At 41.2% G+C, this 24,328-nt stretch overlaps 1 protein-coding gene across 1 annotated transcript; it reads right to left on the bottom strand.

Moving 5' to 3' along the window:
- Positions 1-44: 44 nt before the first annotated feature.
- LOC310876920 (uncharacterized protein) lies at positions 45-13,351 on the bottom strand. Its single transcript, XM_083790569.1, has 12 exons — positions 12,847-13,351; positions 11,686-11,824; positions 9,567-9,998; positions 8,881-8,975; positions 5,475-6,130; positions 4,215-4,296; positions 3,998-4,070; positions 3,863-3,896; positions 3,494-3,590; positions 1,934-2,050; positions 1,729-1,788; positions 45-1,132 (listed from the first exon to the last, which is right to left on the bottom strand). The coding sequence occupies exons 2-12, from the start codon at positions 11,723-11,725 to the stop codon at positions 1,043-1,045; spliced, it is 1,776 nt and encodes a 591-aa protein (XP_083646695.1). The 5' UTR covers positions 11,726-11,824; positions 12,847-13,351; the 3' UTR covers positions 45-1,042.
- Positions 13,352-24,328: the final 10,977 nt, after the last annotated feature.

The raw sequence follows: 24,328 nt of genomic DNA, 5'->3' as shown, positions 1-24,328 counted from the left end.
AAATGAGCAACAACTTCCGAAAGAACTTTATTATTGATATAGCCTAGTATATCTTAAATTGAACACACACACAGATTCTCAAAGGCAGTTTGACCTAAATGTCGGCTCATGTATATTAACTCCCTCTGTTGTGCCTTGAGTTTGGATGTATACAGACATTACATTTGGCAAGAAAAGTAAGATGGCTGGAAAGATTCAGGAAATAACGGCAACTGAAGGTCAACATTTTATTATTAATTATGCTAAAAATCTAATACATTTAAAACCCAACTGAAGATGTTCAAAGTGCTCATGTTCAAAACAAATATTTAAAAAGAAAAACACTAAAAGGTCCTTGCAGACTGTCTGCATTCTCCAGTGTTTTCCCAGCTCCCATGCCAGTGCACATGGATGGAATAGTCATTGAGTTGTCCAGGTCTATATTGTAAAACCAGACCGTATTTGTCCCCTGTGCATCATCATCTAATGACTTGTTGACATGCTTAGAGCAAAATAAAAGGTATTCCCAGGTACAAATGCTCTCAGCTCTGCATCTTCTGGGCTTCACTTAAGTACATGTTTATTCCTGCAGTTGAGCAACGAATAGTACCGCATTAGGCTTAAGTGACATCTCAAATCTTGACTGAACTCTACGTTAAACTCCATTTTGTCGTCTCAGCAAGTGACTGCAGTCAGGGAATATAATCAGAAAAATGGCCAAACCTGGAATAAAATCCTTACCAAGAAATGTCTTCATAAATGTGTTTGTAAAGGTTAACACAATCTAAATTCAACTTAACAGAAGAACTGCCACACCCACTTTTCCCCACAAACCAATTATTTGACTGAAAATATATTGCTGCGTGCATGTAAATTAAAAGGTGTCTATTAGTATAACTCCATTTCTCAAATACTGTGAAATACTGCTCTACAATATAAATTGCCAAGGTCACCTCGCGGGTGCTACATTTGTGAAGAAACATCTTGGTAATTTATTCCAGGTTTTTTGTAATATAATCTGACTAAAAGGAAATCTGAGAGTTTGATGACAGTTTTAGAGACCTTACATCTCAAAGTGCCGAAAGATACTGTCAACATAACCCAGTACCCTCTGCCAGTCAGGACCTCCAGCTTTCAGCATATCCTCCACAGTCTGTAAAAAATAACATTAAAAGATTCATATTTTAAGCACTAGTATCTATAAAAGCCGTTTACGACTGATAAAGATTTTTAAATCTTGTGAAATGTCATCATAGAAAACTCATCGCAGACATCACTGATCTGATGAAACAAAACGGACAAGACAAACTCACCTTGACATCGAAATACATACCATTGAAATGGTAATATTAAACAGGTTGAAAAAATCTTGATTTCTGGAACTTTCTTAACCCATTGTTATGCAAATGATGACTCAGTCAGGACAACTGTCTTCTCAATGACAGAAGAATCACGTCACAGGCTGAAAATAACTTAAGCTACTCTCCAACTGTGGCCAGAATTCCACCCCAACTGAACTTGCATTTATAACTTCCAAAATATCTACTCTTTCCTTTTGTCTTTCACTACACCTGTAGGCTTTATCAAAGTTACACACCGAATAATTCCGTTCTTTTTCACCATTGTGGTATTGTCATTAGTTGTTACTGTAGGACAGTGTAGGTGCATGGCAATCATAATTATGTTCCTGCCCGTACAACTTGATTTGAATATTTGTATTTCATGTGAATAATGCTATTTATGACCTACCAACATGGCTGTGATTCCCATGCACTCTCCAGTCTGAAAAGCCAAACCCAGGTTTCCCTCCTGACAAAAGAAAACAGGTTAGTCCAGTGTCTTACTGTACTTAGGTGACAGAGCTTCTAATATGCCAAATGGCAAAACAGATTTACAATCTGCTTTTAAGATATATATTAAGTCTTATTTTATCTGATCTGAACAATATTTGTACCTTGTCTGCCGGGCTGAGACTGTCGTATGGAATATGAGATGGCAAATAGGTGTGATACACAGCACAGAAGGCCAGGCCATCCTCCCAGCTGCTGCTGAAGTTGGTGATATCAATGTTCTGTCACAAAAACACATTTGAAATATAATTTATAAAGAAATACCACTAGAATGCATTACATTTCGGTTACAAGGCATGACTTAATTTGTCACCAGGATAGCTTTCATATGTCCCCGTCTGTCTGTCTGTCAATTAGTAATTTATAATGTACACAGCAGGCCAAGGGCATAAATTGTAATTCGACAAATTTCTAATTCAGAATTTGGTTCCAATATTTTTTTAATGATTGCAACCTTGGTCAGATTATCGTTCAGGAAAATGAAAATCACACTAGTTTTTTGGTGTGCACAGTGCACACTATATAATTTTATTAAAGAGCACAGAAAATGTTTCTGAATGGGCAGTATGACAGACTTGCGATAACAGCCCTTGGTTACTGCAGTCAGAAACCTTTTCCATGCTCTTTAGATACCTCAAACATTTCTTTATTTTCCTGAACCGATTATTTTACAATGTTCGCAATCGTTCACAAATATAGTTTAATCATAAGCTTGTCCAGTCGGCTCTCATTAACTTCAGTCAATTCCATTGAACGTTTCCCTCCAGTTTGCATCCGTTTGCGACCAATCTGCCAGCAGGAATGGGCTATATGCATCCAACCCTTCAGCGTTCACCGTGGGCCGCCACTGCACTTCAGGTCGCCAGCCGACTCATTGATAGTGGATGTACAAAGTGTTTCTGATATTTTAGAACCATGTATTTTGTTTGGCCTACATCATGAGTGTGCGTTTGTGTGTGAGTGAGAGAGTGAGAGAGCAGTGTAACAACTGGAAGAGCTGCCGTTTAACCCATTCTGGGCAGGAACCCCTTTTGGTGTTGTAACCCTTCTGTTCTGGACAGGAACCCCTCTTGGGGTTCTGTACAGTATGTACAGTATGCAAAAAGTATTATTGTTTTGATGCCGCTATATAAATATTTGAAGTTTTCAGAAAACTAAGATCAGTATTTAGAAGGTGTTTGTATCTCAATATCGCCACACAAATAATACAAACCACGACATCAAATAATGAAATGAAATTGTGTGGTTTAAAGAACTTTTGTTTCCTACAAAACCACAAGCGCATGTCCACTATCAATGAGTCGGCCCAAACTGAACGCGGAAGGGTTGGAGGCATTGCTGCACCAAGAAGGTGACCATAATGTCCTTTCCTTCTTTACATGGCCTTCGTGGAAAACCTGTGTAGGCCGTATATCTACAAAACAAAAAACACTAATCATGTTTGATTATGTTTTACAATTCGTCTGAGAGACAAAGAGATGCAGTTTAACATTTCTGCGCCAGACAGTACATTATTGGGGCATGCCTTCTGGTGGAGATTTGTGCTCTACTGTGTGTACTGTACCTTTCTATTTTAATTTGCGTTTCAGGGTTAACAACTCTATGAATATATGGGTAATACAATTAGCATTGCCTCCTTCATGGTGAGATTCTCCTGTGCTAACCTTGTAACCCTGAGTGCGAGTTTGACACCAACGCAGTAGGGAGTTTCTCCTGGAGCCACCGTGACGCCGCAGCAGAACACTGAACCCGTCCTGAGGCCTGGGGAGGAGTGGAGAAAAGTCTTTGAGTCCCTCTCACACAGATCATTTAGGTTACAGGCTCATTCACACCATCGGAAGCCTCCAAAATTCACAGAGAGCAATTTCAATAAGCTATATTTGAATTTAAGAACATGGCTTGACATTTTTCTAAATCCTGGTCAGACCCTCGATGACAACATACACTATAAGACAACACCAAGCAGACTCCTGCTGTGTCCTCTAATTTTTTAACAAGTTGCTTAAAAATCTCTTAACTTTAACATAACTTACTTCAAGTCAAAGTTCGGGTCCTGTTCCTGCTTTTCTGTTAGACACAAACAGCAGTAAGAAACAAACAATTGAGCTTGATGCAATACGATTAAGTCACCAAAAACAGTGATGTGTAGTGGCAAAGTAAGAGCTCACTAGAATTAAAGCTTGCAAAGCTCTCCTGTCTTTGGAAAATGTGGTCACTTCTCCCTTTGTTCGGCTCTTCTTTCTGGAATGGTTGAAAAAGTAGACAAAGCCAAACTTATACTTGGTCGTTGCTCACCAAAAACTTGGTTATTTGGCCTGAAAATGTTCATATCATATGTTAATGATGAATATGTTAAAAATGTTCATATGTTAATCATGGTTTTACCTTGCATAATGGCAATGTTGAACTTAGGGAGGTACCATTTTGACTGAAGAAGCCAGAAGGAAGTGAAAGTCGTGACATGCTCCTTAAAGGACAGAGAACAAACTAGTTGGATGGTTTTCAAGTCTTTCTTGTGGTCGCTGAAAATAGAGATTCTCCAGGTGGGGGCACCCTATAAAATACACATTATTCTTCAGTATAGAGATTTAACTTGGCAGCAATTCAATCTGTTTTTTTTTTTTTAAATCACACCCGTGTGAACTGAGTGGTGCAACATTGGAGCACATTAATCAATTGCTTAAGGAAAAAAAAACACAGCAGTGTACAGAGTATTCTGTCTGTCAGTCTGTGCATAAACATGGAGGGCTGTCACTGTGTGCGGGGATCCAAGTTTTGGAGCCTTTCTTCATCTTGTTTAAATATAAATACTGCAAAATTAAACACATGCACGATCTACACATGCATGATCTATAAACTGTATAGCTAACATGGCATATGCATAGTAGCATACTCATTTTATATGATTATCTTATAGATTATATGATGATCTATAAGAGGATCTAATTAACACCCCAATCGCCCAGGACGAAGTTCACCGTCCTATTAGGCCAGCGCCCTTTTTCCAAAAGACGAAGTTTATTGATATGAAAACCGTTCCACAGCCTAGGAGCGCAATCCTCGATGTTGCGCAACAGTGGGACGTCATGCCCCCCCACTGTCAAGTCGCTAGTCGCGTTATATTTAATCATGCCTCCCGTAAGTCCCGTTGTCGATCGCTGTTAGTGTTTTGGCTACATTTAGCTGCTCCAGCCACATCCGGTATAACTTCCAGTCCGTTGGTAAAAGTGCTCCGTTGCTATAAATCGCTTGGGCGCTATGATTTAATCATTTTGTGCTCCCGTCTTACGCACACGCACATACACACACACGTCCTAACTATTATTAGAAGCATAATTTTAACACCATAGATTTCACTGTGTAGTTGATGAATTGAACACATTGATAAAGTTCTCTGCTGCGTTTCCAATTTCTGCGGATGACAGCGCAGTGTGAAGGTAAATGCAGCAAATTAAATATGCAAGAATCCCAACTTCTCCGCCCAATCACATAGAGTCTACCGAAGTATTAGGTGTGAATGCGACATTATTTTATTATGAGTGAGATGACGAGACAGTGGTGGAGAGCTGACACTAATTAACTAAACAACACGAAGCACACATATTACGCATGTTGGAGAACGCACTTGGAGATGCACAGACTCACCGGGATCTTTCAGACAGCATCACTATCTTCCTGCGGTCTCTCAGACTGCCACCATTCTCCGTCTTTCTCTCCAGGACAGCCAGACTGCGCAGGTATGTCTCTGCGACACCTTTGCCCGTTAGCTGCATCTTATCGGTTTGATTTGCACCATTAGCATCCTGTCCACCATCTTTACTGTGCGCTTCCTGAGCGCTTTCCTTTTCTTTGAACTCATTGTGCTTTTCGTTACTTTTGGCCTCTCCCCCTGTGTGAGCAACGATGGTTTCATCCTCAGAATCTTCCTCTTTAGGCACACCCCGGCTCCCCCCTCCCCGCTTGTCCTCCATCGTTTGGACCTCATTGCTCGAGTCTTTTCTCTCAGCATCTTTATCAGAGCCTGTTGTGCCTGTCTTCATGTGTGCAGCCCTCAAGGCCTTGAGTTTGCTGCGCTCCAGAGCCAGTTGGTGGCAGGCGTCCCTGTGCTGGGATCTGAGGCCATCTAGCTCTCTGTCTGTGTCCTGCTGTGTGCCGAGTGTCTGGGCCAGCTGGTCCTCCAGGGCCCTGTGTCTGCGTTGGAACTCCGCCAGGGCCTGCTCGGCCTCCATGCGCATCCGGTCGGCCACAGCCACTGCCACCTGCAGGTCACACTGGAACTGGTGCCACTCCTCCCTCTCCGCCTGGGTGTGGAGTTCAGAAGACAGGGAAGCTCAGCGGTTAAAATCCCAACAGGCAATTGAATTAGCAGGTTGTTCAATTTGGAGCGAGACATTTTCTTAACCACCCATCTATAAGCTCACAACCCACTGACATGCGAAACATTGTGAAAGGTTATGAGCTTGTAGTGGGCTACTTTGTTTTTGTGTTTTAAAACACACAAATTGTGACCGAGTGTGGCCAAAATAGGAACGCCAGGTTTACATACTGTACTTCTTTTTAATGCAATTGTTGATTGCCTGTTATCGAACATAATGTAAGTATTTAATTCAGTCTGACTAGAAGCAGGGATAAAACATATCCCCATCAACAATACAAATTAATGACCAGGGCTATATCAAAAGCAGTGGCATGGAATCTCCTCACCCCCCAGCAAATGTGAACAGACTTTTATATTATTATACAATTTATATTGTTGATAAAGAATGAGTTGTACTAAACAGTGGTGGGTAACAGCTGTTTCAACATTCAGCTCACAAAGAGCATACCATGACAATCAATAATGTGCTACAGCCCTCTGTAAACATATCCAGCAAATAGGGACTTTGCATCGGCCAAAAAGCAAAAACACTAAACTTCATTCATAGCCTAAGACAACCGCAGCATAGTACCCGAAGTTATCAAAAGTACTGTAGTGACTAGTAATAGTCCACAAATGAAAAATAACAAGCCATATCCTGTGTGTGTGATATTAAGTATTAACCTGATTACTTCAAGGGATAATTTCACTTTAAAACATGTTCTAGGGTCATTTTATCGTCTACTCAGGCTTTTGTGACCACCCCAGACAGCTTTTAAGTTACTTGATTCAGTATTTAGATATTTGACTACCGGTAATTTCATCCTAATTTAAATCGGTAATTTCATTTCATATTCGGCAATATGATGATTTCGGGTGTGCCAGTACAGGACAGGCCAGTACAGTACAGTAGAGGGAACCCCACACGGTAATTGTCATTTCACAACCGTTTGACGTGGGGCGGCTCGCCGGAATCGGCCCGGCCCCCTGGGCGAGTTCCTGTGGGTCTGGAACTCCCGGGGACCCCCACACGGAGTTGCACCACTCACTTCACACAGGTGTGATTTTTTTCAATTACTTTAAAGAACAAAGGTCAGCCGAGTGCTGCTGAGAATTCACAGGGTGAGGACTCCAGTTCGGGAGGTACTCGAAGTTAAAAACGGTTTATAATGAAGACAGGCTTCAAGCACACTCTTGAGCAAGGATACATTTAAAGTATACTTTAATATCTTTACAGGGCTATTACATATTTAAAACATTAAAATGCCACTCAACGCCTTTGAGTGGCGTTGAGTGGAATTGTTTTAAATAGCTTATTGTTTCAAATATGTATCGGTAATACATTTCTTGCGGTGTGCTCAATAATAAAGTAGATTAGTAGAATGTGTCAGTAACGGTAAGCGACCGATAGTTCCAAAGTTGAACCCTGCTTAATGGGTGTTTATGAAACATGTGGAATACATGTGATTGTGTCGTGCCAAGATCAAGAAGGTCTCGGTCTGGCCATATGTTTGCCTGTAGGCTGGACATGGGCTCCACAGATATACACTTAACACATCTTGATAAGATATTTTTTATCCTTTTAGCCCAAATGTACGTGCGGTTTGCATTTCTGTATTCAAGTATTCAATCAAATGTTATTTTAACTCTTGTTATTTATACTCTGTACATAGTTTTCTCACTGAAAACTATGTAGCCCTACCCTCAAGTTCAAATAGAGTCCTTGCATAACAGGTTGAACTGTGCACAGGTTTTCACACTGTATATAAAATGCAGTCAGGTGTCGGTTGTGTGTGTGTGTGTGTGTGTGCACGCACACACACACACACACACACACACACACACACACACACACACACACACACACACACACACACACACACACACACACACACACACACACACACACACACACACACACACTTCACACTGCACACTCGAGTCTCGACACGGACCCAATCCAACTTCAAGCCCAGCATCACTGACCATGTCAGTAAGGACTCTCCTGTATGAGAAATAGCCCACCATTAGCCAAAAAACTAATCATTTTGCACTTATCTGTTTGCTGTAATATATTATTATAATATTCATTGTATTAATTATATTATGACGTCCATTGATGGGTTGCTGTGTGTGTCCACATGAGCCAGCCCCATGGAATGCTTCATAGTTCGGACCACTTGGGGGTCCGCAGACCACCTCCCTAATAGTTTTGTGCCCATCCCAACTTCCCAAGCTCATCCGTTAACAACTCCCTCCATCAGCCTCAGATTGAGTAGCCTACCCCCTACCCACACACACTGTACATCATTTGGTGTTCATGTATTTCAAACGGGTAAGGACTAGTAATAGAAAATTCGGCAAAAAGCTCATAACTTAATGCAACATGTTGTGAGACTGTAGATCGGCTATTTTCAGCAAAGAGATTTCGTGTAGATGGGGGGGGGGGGGGGGGGGGAAGAGGGGGCCACGTACAGACCTGTAGTACTGTTGCACCCCAGTCAATGAAATATATAGGGTTCAAGGCGTTACATGGTTTGTTTATCATCTTATTCAAGAACATAAGTGCTACTGTAGAACACTTATTACTAGGTGTCTGTGACACAGCACATCATGCCTTTAATCATTTAGATTTGAGAGATATTCACATTTCACACATTCGGGTGAGTGTGGTAAATAAAACGTAGTTCTCACCTTCAGTTTGTCCTTCAAGCAGCGCACCTCCTCTCCCAGCTCATCTCTCTCAATGAGCAGCTCATCCCTCTCAACAAGAAAGCGCCTGAGCAACTCTGGACAGAGACAAGACAAACATTTTTGCGTTCAAGACTGGGGACGAAAGGAATACATCAAATTGCTGTAGTCTGATTATAATTGACCGATATAACATTTGTCTCAATAAGCACTTTCATGAGTACATGCACACAGACACGTGCTATATCAACGTTAAACAGGCAAAAGAACCCACAGGAAGCACTGACACCACGTCAAACCAAATGACCAGTATAAGCACAGAGTGGCTTTCGTAGGGGTGTAACGATACAGTGACTGCCAATATATACCAATATCGTATCGTCAACCATATGCTGCTAAAATGTATCGTTACATCCCTACGGTTTTGGCATGGACACTGTGCAACCTTAATGGGTTTCCATTTCAGTGGCCCCATTCGTTACATTTCTACGTTGTACTACCATGTACACCACAACAATTCAGAGTGTTCATATTACCACAGAGTATAGAAAACAAGAGTTAAAATAACACTTGATTGAATACTTTATTAGACAGAAATGCAAACAGCACGCACATTTGGGCTAATGGATAACACAAAAAGGTCCTCCTGAGCACTTATTTCCATGTGTGGTCCTATGTACTTCTCCTACCTACTGCTCCTGTGGCTGCATCCTGACCAGGGCTGAGGCCTAGCGAGGCTCGATAGTGTTCCATTAGACTGAGCAGCACCAGGGTCGTCTCCTCCCCAGGCATCTCTGCTCCCATCTGAGGACCCAGCCCACTGTCCTTCTCCTGCCAGTGCTGCTCAGAAGGGGAGCCCCTGCTCCCGTGCCCGGCTGCCTTTCCATGCCTCAACACTGCACCATTCCCGGTCTTCTCTTGGCTGATGACTGCCCACTCTGTAGAAGCAGACAGCCTCTGAGTCCAATCGGTGGCGGGTAAGATAGTGGAGGGGGTGGTTCCACCTGCAGTGCCTTTCTGCTCCACTTTTTTATTGAAAGCAGAGGAGGAAAAGGCCATGGCAGCTAGCTGTGCCTCCGAGGGTGTGGTGGGAGGCGTTCTGAAGAAATCAGAGGGGGATCCTGAATGAGAGATAAAAAAAACCCAAGACAAAGGCGTATGTATGAGAAAGGGATGCTGATTCAGCTTTAGCTTCCAAAAATGGATGGCAACACTTGGGTGCGGCTAATGCAAGGCCTTCCCTGCCTTGTTATAATGCAGAGCGAAGCAGACAGTGTCCTCTACTTTATCTATTATTATGTCAGGCTGATTGATGCAGCACAGAGCCTCTCCTGCCCACTTCTTGGCGAGCATACACGCACACACACTGATCCCCCATGTGGCCAGATTCACAGAGCTTACACTACTTCACAGACTACAATAAAGCAGCCCTCGTCATCGCAATGGTCACACCTCCACGGCGGCCTGGTTTTACATCAGCTGTTATTAGCAGTTCTAAAATGGGAGATCCAAAACTTCTGCACAATACTGATGGTGTGCTATTTTTATCCTGTATTGATTATTCACGTTTTTTCCTCCAAGCCCTTGTGTTGGGCCAGAGGATTATGCACACCGACATTTCACACGCAGTGCCATGCAGTCTTCTCTACCTGTGGAAGTGTGCACACACAGCCATCCTTGCCTCATCCTGAATGCACTTCCTGCATACTAAATTCTGCCATTTGTGTACAACAAAGTATATAGGGCTAAGTGGATAAACAGCTATACATGGGAATAGGTGAGTGAGAACATGTTGTCACGCAGGTTACCAGTTACCACTTAGTTCAATGAACAATGCAGACTTGCATATCATGTTTCCATTATGTGGCTTTATGGGGGTTAATTGCCATTGATTTCTGGAATCTATCATTAGCATTGTATGATACATTTTTACATTTCTCAGGGCAGCAATTTGTGCCAGTCTGAGATGGGCCGATGGCCACTGCTACATAGAAAATGTGTGAGAACTTAAAATTCCTCTACAATGATTATGGTTGGTGTTGCTAAATGTGAAGAGTTGTTGCTATGGTTACATTGCCACGTCACTGTAAAAACAGTTAAATGTACAGGAACAAACAGTTCTATCGCAGTGGACAAAGCATGTGGAAGCCAGGAATAACAGTGACAGTCAGTCTAAACCTAATAGCCTATTCTGTCATGAAAAGACAATCTCAGCATTCAAGCAGGACTAGCTTGATTTAGCTAGCTACACTTTTTCTATGTGATACTGATATACTAGTATTATATATATCATCAGCCAGCCATCTAAGCATAGCAATAGTAACATTTTTAATCTCTTTATAGATGATCCACATGTCCCATCAGGCTGCTGTTCCGAGCATCTTCTATGCTGTGGTGTGTTGATGCAAAGTCATCAAAGCAAGAACGCCAACAGACTGAACAAACTCATCAAGAACGATGGGTGTGTATAAGCAGCTAGCAGTGGTTCTCAACTTATTAAGTGTTTTTTAATTTCAAGGACACCCATAACCCTTACGAGTGAATTTGATCTTGCTGTTCCCACCATTTCAAGCCCTCTCAAGGAACACTGCAGGTCTCTGGAATCTTCACTTTGAGAACCTTGTTGATGTGCAAAGAAGTGATAATACAGGAGGCAATTCCTACTGGGTGCTACAATTCATCTGCCTTTGCCAGACCTGCTGACATTGATCTGCTTGCTTGTGGACTCTTTTTTTTTTTTTAATCAATTACATTTTTATTTCAGAGATTAATAAAGTCAACTATTTGATCTATTTCGTGGTGTGATACCTGCAGAGTTATGGCTGTCCTTGCTTGTGTTGTTGCCCATGGTCTAGGCAGTGCAGGGGAGGGAGTCTGGTCTTAAATCCCAGCGCCCTGCAGTCTGCCCTCTGCCTTCTCAGGCTCACTGCAGTGTGGATGGAGAGCACTGAAACATTTTGAAAATAAACAATAGTCAATGTTTGTCTTAAAAGGTCTGTGTAGGCTGATTAGGTTTGGACATGATGGTGCTGCCTTGGTGAGTCGGCCAAAACACATCTTCGGTGGTCACCTCACCACCGAAAATCCAGACTATGAATGAGCCTTAACTGGATAACACTCAAGTAAATCAAAGGCCCTCTGGCAAGTCAACTGTACGTATTGTTGCGAACGCAGTGTCTTACACTAAAAAACATCATCACAATATACATGTTACAGTCTCCTGTAGCCCCAACTATTGTTAGGATGGCAGTGATACTGTCTGGCAAACGTTTCAGGCACAATTGATCACTTTGCTGACAGTTTTCCCAGGCTGGCGAGATCACAACCATTGTTTTTGTATTCGATAGCTTGAATAATAAAAACCTGAATATGCTGCACTGCTATTCTGTACAACAAAATGTCTTAATTCATAAAACTATAATCCAAGCACGGTGGGCAAACTTTTCAGTCAATATTACAGTGTAGATCTTCAAGCCATGTTTGCATGATATGATATGCAAATTGTGCACATTGCCCACCTCTGTAATCTAAATGAATCAATGCAATGCAGAATGCACACCTCAGGTCCTCAGCAGCTATTCTCTCCACCCTGCCTGCATTTAAATTAATCACCAATTCAATCTAGAAATCATTGTAAGGTCCAATGTTGCATAATTGGCATGACGATGATGCTGCATTTCTAAGAAAAAAGGACTGCATATAAAAATAAAACGATGATTTTAGGAAACTTGCAAGATTACATTTCTAAATAGCAACCGATTTTTGGGGGAATGATGCCAGATATGTGCGACGTTCGCATGAATAGTCACTTGACCAAAAGTAGTTTTGATTTCGAATAATATGTGCCCTGTGTGGCTATAGGTATATCACACTGCACTGTCATGTGTCATCATGGTCATCATTGACTCTATATAGCCTACATACGTATAGTATACCAACGGGACACAAGTAACGTAAAAGGCATCCTACCTGGCTGACGGTCAGCTTTCCAGAATTAAAACTAATGAATAAGATAAAGGTCATCTACTGTCTGATGCTCACTCGAGGGGCTATAGCTGTCCCCCTGCAGCACACCGCGCGCCAGTCGCCATGCACGTACCTGGCTCCTCGCCACCTACTCGTCCTGTCACAAGTTTCACTCACAGCTGGTGGAAGGCAGCAAATTTGTCGTCAGTCAACTCATTTCAGTCAGAGCAGTTTAGTGTTCACTAGGTTAGGTTGTCAACACTGACTGGCACTGCGGTATATGGGGAGGATCGCAGCCGCAGCTGAGGTCCGTTCTGTTCTCAATCACAACTCTTCTCGTATCTTTTAACTCAATCCAATGCGACAAAATTGAAGAAAACCATCTGTTCGTGCAACCAGGAAGGTCCGTTCGATAATTGCAGCGTTTTTTCTTGTATGTAATATGATTATTGTCGGAAGGATGCTGTAATGCGTGGGGGGAAAAACATAAGGCTGCCGTAATTATCTTTGAATGCAGCAGGTGTGGTTGCGTTCAAGTGGCACGACTGTCGAATCGTTCACGTCATATGTGTCTTACTGTTTTCTGGGTCAGTGTGACTCAGTGCACTGGCGTTTTTGTCATATTTTTGGCAAACATATGACATTCTGTTTGATACATATTATTAGAAGACACCTCTTCAATCTGGTTCTTTCCCTAATCCCTGTTTCCAAATAGTGTTAGAATTATTTGTGGATCAAGATTTACCTACTACAAAATCTGAAAATAAAATGACTGGTATAAACTTTAAGTCCTTATAGCTATAGGGTGGCCTCTAGTGTTCATTTACTAGACAACCACCTAATAAACTACCATAGCTTCATTTAAATAAGACAGTAACTTAAATAAGACAGTGATTTGGCTAGTGGCCATGGTCTCCACCTGATAACAATTCGAAAATCAATCCTGTCTGTCATCATTTCATTCTAAAAGTGAAGGAAAAAACAAAGACTGGCAAATGGCAAAAGAGGGTATGCGCATGCTTTAAGTGAATGGCACATGAGTGGCAAAGCAACATGCAAAGTGAGTTTAACATTGTTTAATGTCGTTTAATGCAATCAGATAGGACTTTTCTGTGTGGATGTATATGGGCTGTCAAGGCCAGAAAGTAGTTTTTTGCCACTCAGTAGGCATTCCTGCATAACTTCCTGGTTTGGTGATGATGTCACGCGCATACCCTCTATAGGCTATAAGTTAGTGTTAGCTCTGGTCCATAGCCTTTACTGCTCTTGCACCGTATTAATAAATGGGATGAGAAATTGTAAGCTTTCAAATGCAGTCTCATTTGACTGAAATGTTCTCATTAAGCCACCTTCCCAAGACCCACATATATTACCCAGAAGGGATAGTTGGATGGGAACACACTCGACTTGCAAGGCATGTGTGAGTCAAAGTTTTTTTTCTTTTTGTCTCATTGAGACAAGGCCCATTTCAGTTGAAATTATTGATGCATAGCAAATGTAGCCCATGCCACCAACTAAAGGACCCAGCCACTCTGTATACAATACATACTTATTGGCCGGTAGATAACACCGGCATACTGTACATACCCAGCCGCAGTACTTGCGTGCTCTGCTTGCTCAAGTAATGAACAGCAAATGTATTCACAGGACCTATTCGTACAAAAAACTGCTTAATGTGAGAGTACAATAAGTGTCGTTGACTCTGGTGTGTAGGCCTACTGTACGCATATGGTATCTTGGGAACAGGAACAAACAGAGACTGTGTGAGACAGAGACAGTGTTTGTTTGTTTCAGTTTCTCCTGGGGTGGACAGGGGTCAACAGAAACAGATGGTTCTCAGACATTGTCACGTCTCAGTAGTTTATACTTTATGCATAATCATCTCATCAGCAGAGATACAACCCATGCTCTCCTCACCTCTCTTCCCACTCACTCACTCACATTACCATGAATGCTAAAGCACACGCTCCCTAGCACATCTGTGAAGTTTTTCTACAGTAATGTTTTATCCTGGAAATTCGTGCTGCTGACCACCATTCCCACTGATTTATAATTATAATATCAGCTTGCGTAGTCACACCTCGAACCTGGTACAATAGTATGCGCGTGATATCATCATCAAACCCGGAAGTCATGCAGGAATGCCTACCGAGTGGCAAAAAACTACTTTCTGGCCTTGATAGCCCATATATGCAAACAGAAAAGTCCTATCTGATTGCATTAAACAACATTAAACAATGTTAAACTCACTTGTACATGCTTTGCCACTCGCTTTGCCTACTTTGCCTCAAATTAGTGCAACCAATATGTCATTTATTTTGCAAATACTAAACGAATTAATTTAAAATAGGCATTATCTGTGGGGCTAAGACCAGGAAATTAAGCCTATTGTGCAAATGGACCACAGGTTCATTTGGTTCCATTTGTAAATTCTTATAATTCCTTATAATTCAACAGGTTTGAAAACTAGTGATTGAAATAATCGATGGATGCCCTCCATTTCCTACAGACGGGTCGGTATAATGACTAAGACTGCCCTGGAACAGGGCAATCTGTTAAAAGCATCATTTGCAATAATGTTTGATGTTTTATTTGAAAGTTTGGAATTGTCATTGGAAAGCCTACTTAATGCATTAATGCAATATGTATGGTGTCGCGCCACTATTCCACAGGCCTCCAGGCTCCAAATGCATGATAACCTCTTCCTTTTTGAAGGTCAATGGCTTGCAGTGTGGCTTAGGTTTCAATACAGAGGGTGTAATTGAGGGGTAGTTGCAGAATTTTCATCAGGCTATAGTCTCAATAGAGTTTTTTTTTACTTTGAGACCACAGTGGCCACCGCCACCCCATGAGCGCCCTGCTTGTTGGACAGTCTGCATTGATCATGTCAGCACTCAGGAGAGACCCAATGAAGCAAACATGAAAATGAAATATAATAATAATAGCCTACTACTACAAAAATATGAAATAAATAACACTTGAGCATTTCTTCATTACTGTTGTTTCTTTGATATTTAAAAACATTAAACATTTCTGTTATGTCATATTAGGCTAGATATATAATTAGACTTTATAAAAATGGCGTCTTATATATAGGCTGCCTTATGTGAAGAGCTGTGCTATCAGTGGGTAGAAGACTGTGGAAACAGCCCGCCGAGGATGCAGTGCTCACAAATATGCACTAATAAGTCATCTCCAGATATAAGTCAGCTGTTGTAGGACTTGCGTCGGACAAGATACAAAAGACTGTATGATGGAGAACTGCGAATGCTCTGCCGCAGAGATCTTAGACGAGCACAGAGCAGTGAAGATTTCAATTTTGGATGTCAGGGGGGTACATGAACAGTACACCTTCTATTTATTTACTGCCTGTTTAACCAGCGTTTGGCTCAGAAGTGACATTCTCAGAGGCGGAAGATGTCAGCGCTGAAAAAGGTAACGTTAGGTGGAGCACTACCGTGTGTGTGTTCATGGATTGCTATTGCACAATTTTCAAGTGCGTTTTGACTTATAATTACCGTTTTGAGGTAGCATATAGGCTACGTATTGCAAAAAATGCAAATAGTTATAGTGCATTGGTGGACTGACTGCTCTCAGAAACGGCTAGAAGTTTTTTATTTTCTTTCTTGCATGACGACGCTGAATAAGTCATTGAACAATTTAATTTTCCAGTTACTGTAATCAATCGTTGATGGCCTTGAACGATCCAGCTGTGTGTGTAGGTGTGTGAGTGGGGAGCACCGGGTCCGTGCACGTCAGTACCTATCGCGTTACGTTAGTAGCCTACTACATAACAGTTGGTGTGTGACTGTGTGTGTTCGAGCAGCTATCAATTGTACATTTCATTAAGCCATATTAACTGCAGGTGGGCTTTATAAGTGTAAAATAATGGGGACAGTATCACAGTAGTCCCTCTAAGCACACACACACACACACACACACACACACACACACACACACACACACACACACACACACACACACACACACACACACACACAGTGGAGGTGTGAATTTCATTCAGTTTGTCTGCATTGTGAAACTTCCCATTCAGCAAAACATGTGTGCCTGGAGTCTGGACTCTGACTCACTTTTATTGTACTAAATCCGTCATCTGTCTTTTTCATCTGTCACAGGTGTTGCCATGGCTACTACAGACTCACTGCTGTCTTTTCTTTGAGAAGGACTCAGGTAAGTGCTTATTTTCTTTCATTTATTGATGTATTTTATACAGATATAACACTCATACTCGTTAGGGCAGCCGCAGAGAGAGAGAGAGAAAGATACATTTTATACGGGATACATTATAGTGAGTTGGAGTGCTGCAATCTTGCAGTATATAGATATTTTCACACTTGACAACATAAGCAAATTTGTCCAAGTTTATTTCCTGTTGCAGTGTTTGTGAATATTAGTAGCTGACAGGAATTAAACTTGCACCCGAACTGTTCCCGAGAAAAGCAATTCCACTGACAAGGTCTATTTCGTATTTATAAAAATAATAACAGTCTGCACAGTGCACACTGTTATTTGTATATAGCAAAACCAAAGGATCTGCATCAGGATAAATCAGGAAATGGGAATGCACCAATTGGCAGAGAGAATAATAGGTCAAGTGTAATCAATTGACCCAATAATATTCAAGAGGTGGGATAAAACACACAATTTGTTATAGTGTTACTAATCGAAATTAGCTTCCGAGATCAATAGATGCAATAAACACAAAAATATACATGTAGAATCCCAAGATGCAAAGAAGAGTTATTCCATATTATATAAGGCTTGGTATGTTGGTGTGTCTTGGTGTCTGTTATGTTCCATTAAACAAAAGTAAGATGGGAGATGGACTTTATGACGTTTCTGCATATTCAGCCTATTACGTTTTGGTTGCTTGGTTGTTGCATTTTCATTCAGTTTCATCAAGCTTCATATAACCTCGATGCCATCACAGCTAGCGTTTTTTGACTTGATCATTCATGACAAGTTACTGCATAGTTCCTCAAAGTGTCTTTTGAAGCACTGTGAATGGGTTGATTGTTGCGTCATCTAGCCACATATGGGGGATTATCAGCTTGTTAATCGGTCCTAAATGTAAGTTTAATGGCTTTGTCAGCACAGTGTGTCCCATTGAAGAGAACACAGATGAGGGAATAGCTGTGCTTGTTTGATGTTCAGAAGTTGAAAAAACTTGAATTTGAAAGAAGAAAAAAAAATCCTTATCAGTGCTTCCCAGGCCTGCACTTGATCACACCTGACTCATCAGTTTTTCAAGGTTGAGGAAGAATGTTGATGAATGACAGTAGACTGGCTACATATATTCAGTACCTCCTGTGTGTTCCTCCATCATACTGTGGATTGTATGATGCTGTTTTCTTCTCCGCATACAAGAGCACAAGCTTGAACATTCCTCTCTGCATTTAGTTACTTCAAAGCAGTGTTAAAACATGACAGATTACCAAAGTACTCAAGGTCAGTTTTCCACCACTAGGTGGGACTGTCTCCTTTAATAATGTCCATATGCTAGTCTAATGTTGCACAAGGTACACTTTCATAACAATTATTTAAACGGGTGAACTTATAATTGTGAAAGATACATTATAATATATTACCAATAAGGCACTGTACTGCATTGTTATCAACTATCATCATGTTTATAATGATGTTCATAATGTCTGAGAGATTAAAAATGTATACATATATTTTATACAGTATATCACCCTCTTCCCTAGGTCATTAAGCAAAACTATGCTGCTGTTGTTTCTCAGGCTCTGTGCAAGTATGCAATCTAGTAAAATCTAAAAGCATTTGCTGTCAGATAACGCACTGAGGGATAGTCTGACAGACAGCTCTGTTTTCTGGCCATGGCTGATTGCTTTGTGTCACCTGCAGGTGCTTACACTACTGGACAACAACTTGCTAAATAATTGCGATATATGAATATATATTAATATGTTATTTCATATTACATTAAACTCCACAGTGTATGTAGCGAATAAGATGTAACTAATTATATTGGACAATATTATGTGAAATATTGTTTTGTTAGACCAAAGAGGACGAAGGGCAAGGATCGAGTGTGGTAGTAGTCCGGTAATAGTGGGGCATAGCGAGACCATCAGCTTGGACAAAGGAGCATCTCTGTTTTTGTGTACAGTGGTGACTGGACAGTTGATAAAAAGTGTGTGTCATACGTGTGAAAAACAACAATCTATTTTCATCTTCATAAAGTGCTTAGTTCTGCCAGGAAAGGGCACTCTAAGCCCTGGGGAACCTCAGTCAATGAAATAATTTATAATGGGGTTTAAGTGGTTTTCTTTTATTAAGTGTCAGTGTGGCATGATTTGGGATCGCACTGGAATGGTTGGCACACCACGCCCCCTGAGGTGCTGCTAGAGTGTAAACCGCTCCCAAACCGTCTCCAATTGGCTGGCTGTTTACAGAATGTATAATAAATAACATGCATCCGTTAAAACTGCTTTATAAATAAGAATTTATAAAGGTCGTCATTCCTTTTTTATGCAAATTTAGAGTCAGTGTGTTTGTACCCAATATCTTCTTAGATAGGCTGAGATGCTATGGAATTATGAAAATAAAATCCTGACAAATTTATTGCTTGGTGTTGTAGGGGGTTTGCGGCCTTCTGGAGGGGAGCCATTTGTCAAGAGAGGTCACCCCCTTCCTGCCTTACATTACACTAATTGGTATTTGGCTTGTTGAAAAGAGAGCTCAGCAGCATGAGTTTACCTCAAAGACATGGGAATTAGTTTTATTTCTGGTCTTGGCTTTGAATAAAGCTATTTCATATACTAGTATACTACAGTGTTATGTAACAGTAGGCATGGTCTGCCTTGAGACAATTTCAGGTCTGCCATGGGATTTTGTGACAAGAAATGCCAACAATCTTTCAAATCGGCCTCATGGTGGCGCTATAGAGCGTCACTGTCCCGCCCCCTACCAGGGCCCAGGAAATGATTCCCGTTCATTTTCCTCATAGACATTTCCAAAAGTATTTATTTAAAGACCTTTTAAGCCTCGTACAAAGCCAACTCTAGTTGTGAGAAATCAAGACAACAAACACAATTCTTCGGACCGAACAAATAATTAGAAAGAAGAAGAAAACGGCAGGTTACTCACTTTTTTTTTCTTGTTTTTCTTGTTTGTAATTATTTGTTTGGTCCAAAATATTGTGTTTATTGTTTATTTGTCACAACTCAAGTTGGCTTTGTACAACGCTTAAAAGGTATTTAAATTAATACTTTTTGAAATGTCTATGGGAAAAATGCATTGGGAATTATTTCCTGGGCCTGGCGTCGTCATGGAAGGGGGCGGGACTGCGACGCTCTATAACAGGCCGATTAACGTGTTGACCATACTGTAACTCTTGAACCATAGATGCAATCAAATTACTTGGATGCTTACGGAACTCCCCAAATAACCCACGCCCAATTCCACTTGGTTTGCAGTTCTAGGTGAAAATGTGTTTTTTTTTTTTTTTTTTATGTTTTTTCTTTCCACAAAAAACAAGCTGACATGTAGCTGTGCGATACATTGTGAACTTGTAGGTCAGCTATTTTTCATTTTGTTTTCTATTAACCTATCAAAGTAATGGCACAAAGATGCAAATCAGGGATACCGGAGAACTCGCCAGTAATTCTTTTTGGACAGTACACAGATTTGGTCCAAACATCACGCAAATTGGTACACAGTCTCTCTAGAGCCATTCAACGAAACGAGTCTTTCAGATTTCAAGCGTCCAATTGCGGTGACACTGTGCATATGTGCATATGACCACTAGGCTGAGGAAGAAATGCCACTTGACAATTTTCAAATCGGTGTCATGGTGGCGTTACACAGGCCAAGTCGCGTCACACACACATATGCATTTTTTGAGGGGAGTCAGGGTGGCAGTGCTGTAGAAGGAGAATTTATCCATGTTTGTTTTGGTACCATAGTTAGTCAGGTATGCAGGTATTGAGGGCATAGAGGGCAAAGCTGCATTTACAATTTTAGATGTCCATCCCAAATTCAATTGCTTTACATGCTGCTTTGACATTCTGAGTCACCTAAGGAAGAGTTGCTATTCTATATCACAGTCATCGAATGTGTGCTAACTGCGCTTTCAAACATTTAATGATTTCATGACATTCATTAGGGGTTAAGCCCAAAGGGCCATTTAGCATTTTTTGCAGTTTTGGCAGTTCTGAGCTATCGTTCTTCACGAAATTCGCCAATATGGTAAAGGACCGTGAGAATCCCTCAGGAACTGAAGCTCACACTCATTTGTCAAAAGACCTCTGACCATTAGATCTCCCGATGAGTTAATTGTTATGATTTGCTCGATCCACTTCCTGCCTTTTTTTGGCCACTTCAAAGAAATTGCATTTACATACATGCGAATGGAGTCTGACTCTGGATACACTATGTGATGATGTATGGTGATAAGAGCGCCCCTCACTTCACACAAGTGTGATTTTTATTTATGTGTGTTCTGAAGCCTTTTGAGCTGCAATGAGAACATAACAATTTGTCAGCAGATGTCACTGTTGAGGGATTTTGCCTGTCAATCATCGCCTCTGCTTCTCTCTACTGGGAATCTCTACTGGGGAACTCTCTCCCAGTAGAGATTCGCCATGCTGTTTGTTGTTTGGTTTTTTGTTTGTTTGTTTGTTGGTTGTTCATTTTGTAAAGCGTCCTTGGATTCATAAAAGGTGCTATATAAAGTCAAGCCATTATTATTATTATTACAATTTAAAAAAATTAAGCAAAGATACAAAAATGCTGATACTTTAGTCACTGTTAGTCACCATTCACCTATTGAAAGACTAGCTAGTTGAGCAGTCTTTGTAACTAACAGCTCATGCCAGGCTGCCAGCCATGCCCTTAATAATTAATCCTCTTTCATAGCCACTTAGATCTTTTCCGCTTGTCATCTTGATTCAATATAGGTCAACTGGACCTGCTCAGTATTTTATTTATCTTGATTCAATACCCAGGTCAACTGGACCTGCTCAGTATTTTATTTATCATGATTCAATACCCAGGTCAACTGGACCTGCTCAGTATTTTATTTATCTTGATTCAATACCCAGGTCAACTGGACCTGCTCAGTATTTTATTTATGATTCAATACCCAGGTCAACTGGACCTGCTCAGTATTTTATTTATGATTCAATACCCAGGTCAACTGGACCTGCTCAGTATTTTATTTATCATGATTCAATACCCAGGTCAACTGGACCTGCTCAGTATTTTATTTATCATGATTCAATACCCAGGTCAACTGGACCTGCTCAGTATTTTATTTATGATTCAATACCCAGGTCAACTGGACCTGCTCAGTATTTTATTCATGCCGTTAAGCATGGTGCATTCTACTCTAGTAGATGCATTTCTTATGTCTCTCCACTCTGTTACTCAGGCTTTTAATTGGTCCCATCTGCACATGAAGGTTGTTTGATTGATATCTTTATTGATCATGAAATAAACAATAACATACATCGGACCCACCATAATCAAAAGGATAACACAAAAGAAAATCACACCCGTGTGAACTGAGTGGTGCAATCCCCCCCCCCATCTCTCTCTCTCTCTCTCTCTCGCTCTCTCTCTCTCTCATTAGCAGACAACAGTGCAGCACTATCCCTCTCTCTGTTCTGGCACAACAGCGCCCCTACTGGTACTCATTATACGTGCTCATTAACCAACACATAGGTGATCACATAGGCAGACAAGGACATTGCTGTTCCTTGGAGTGGTTGCACCACTCAAAAACGTACAGCTTGTTTCCAATGCTTTCCTTAGTATGAGGTGTGCATGAAGTAAAGTAGGGTGGTGAGTGTGTGAATGTATAAAGTGCAGAATTTGCTAATGTGTCCATAAGCACACATGAAGTAGTCTCTGAGTAGATATGTGGGTGAGCCTGCCACTCAAAGGGGAGATGCGGGTACATTTGGTATACTGTATGCGTGCTAAAGAACGTATTACCGGTAATACAGTACTACTACCTCTCTTTGTTAATCATTGCCCTGTGTGCCCAGCAATGTGTGGCAGTGCAGATTATTGCTATTGGCATATTTGTTAGAAGGATAACTTCGAGAAGAATCATGGATACAATGGATGATGAATTTTTGGTTATAGTAACTTGAGGTGTGTGTGTGTGTGTGTGTGTGTGTGTGTGTGTGTGCAATGTAACAACACAATGTTAAGTTGGAATGCAGAATTAGAATTGTTTTCGAGCAAGCATGACCAGCTAAAATGTTGTTGTGCTGCTCAAACAAGTGTAAGGAACATTTTGGGATTAATAAAGCCTAAAAAAACTACAACATAACCGAGGAACCCTGAGGGTATTTTCCACTACAGAGGCATCCCATGATATGGGACATAAGATTTAGGGCATCCATTTTTCTCAATTGGAAGGGCACCCTGGACTGGAGTGTACTTCATCATGTTTTCTCCACTGGACTACTGACACCCTTGCGCACTGGTGAAGTGGGGGCTGTGGCCCACAGCAGGGCTGCCAGGGTGCACCAGCAAAGTTCGTACTTCTCCGTACATAACAATAAATAACATATGATACCGTTGATACGTAGCTTGCAGAGTTAGTTCAGTCATATACTCAAGGGGCTCATTCAGTGTTATGCAAGACCCACATGTCATTTGCTGACATGGAAATCAGCTGACCAATTGGGGTATTTAAGCTCACCTAAGTCTGGATTCTTCTTGCGTTCCTTCCTCTGCATATGCGTTCCTGGTGTTGTTATGCACCGTTTGCTCCCACCGCCACCCCAGCACCACCGGTGGGCTCTGCTATTTCTGTTCCCATGGGGGGTTGTTATTGTATATCTATCTCCCTGCTCTGGTTAATGATGGTTGTATAATTGTGCTGAGCAAGGAGAAAATTGTAGCCAAGATAAAATGTTATATGCACACTTTTATTCTCATTCTATAATAAATATGTGTTCAATCTATTCGTGAGTTATCTGCCTGAAATGAAGTTAATGCACAATTGGGAACCTGTGTACACTGTTTTGTGTATTGTATTCCTCAATGGGTGCTAGTGGTGGAGCGCATCAGGTGGAAGCCGGTATTGCACTCGATGTAAACGGGAAGTAAATGTGTGTTAAAGGCAGTAAACAGTGTTCGGGCACAGACTGGATTAAAACGCAGTTTCACCTCCCAATGTATTATGAATGGAAAGCGCTTTGAGCACTTGGAAAAGCGCTATAAAAATGCAATCCATAAAGTGTCTTTATGTATGAAGTGTATTTCGTAAATTGCAGACCCCCTTGAAAACGAGATGGTTCATCTCAAGGGATTGTTCCTAATAAAGAAATGTCAGACAATGGCCCGGTTTCCCAAAGGACACCTCTTACACCATGGTGTAAGAGGTATGGTGTTGCACATGTTCAGTTGCCCTCTAGGCCGCACATGAAGCCTGTGAACTTAGACATTCCGTGCATAGATGTGCCACGCAATGATAGGCCTC

The sequence above is a fragment of the Protomyctophum parallelum genome, assembly GCF_964188405.1.
Source record: "Protomyctophum parallelum genome assembly, chromosome: 19".
Lineage (NCBI taxonomy): Eukaryota > Metazoa > Chordata > Actinopteri > Myctophiformes > Myctophidae > Protomyctophum > Protomyctophum parallelum.
This window is presented reverse-complemented; position numbering and strand designations above follow the sequence as displayed.

Coding starts and splice junctions, on each gene's coding strand:
- LOC310876920 (XM_083790569.1), bottom strand. CDS start 11,725: ATGGGCAACAACACAAGCAAGGACAGCCATAACTCTGCAG. Junction 4,297..5,474: donor ATGCTGTCTGAAAGATCCCG/GTGAGTCTGTGC, acceptor CTGTCCTTTAAG/GAGCATGTCACGACTTTCAC. Junction 3,591..3,862: donor GACCCGAACTTTGACTTGAA/GTAAGTTATGTT, acceptor ACTCCTCCCCAG/GCCTCAGGACGGGTTCAGTG.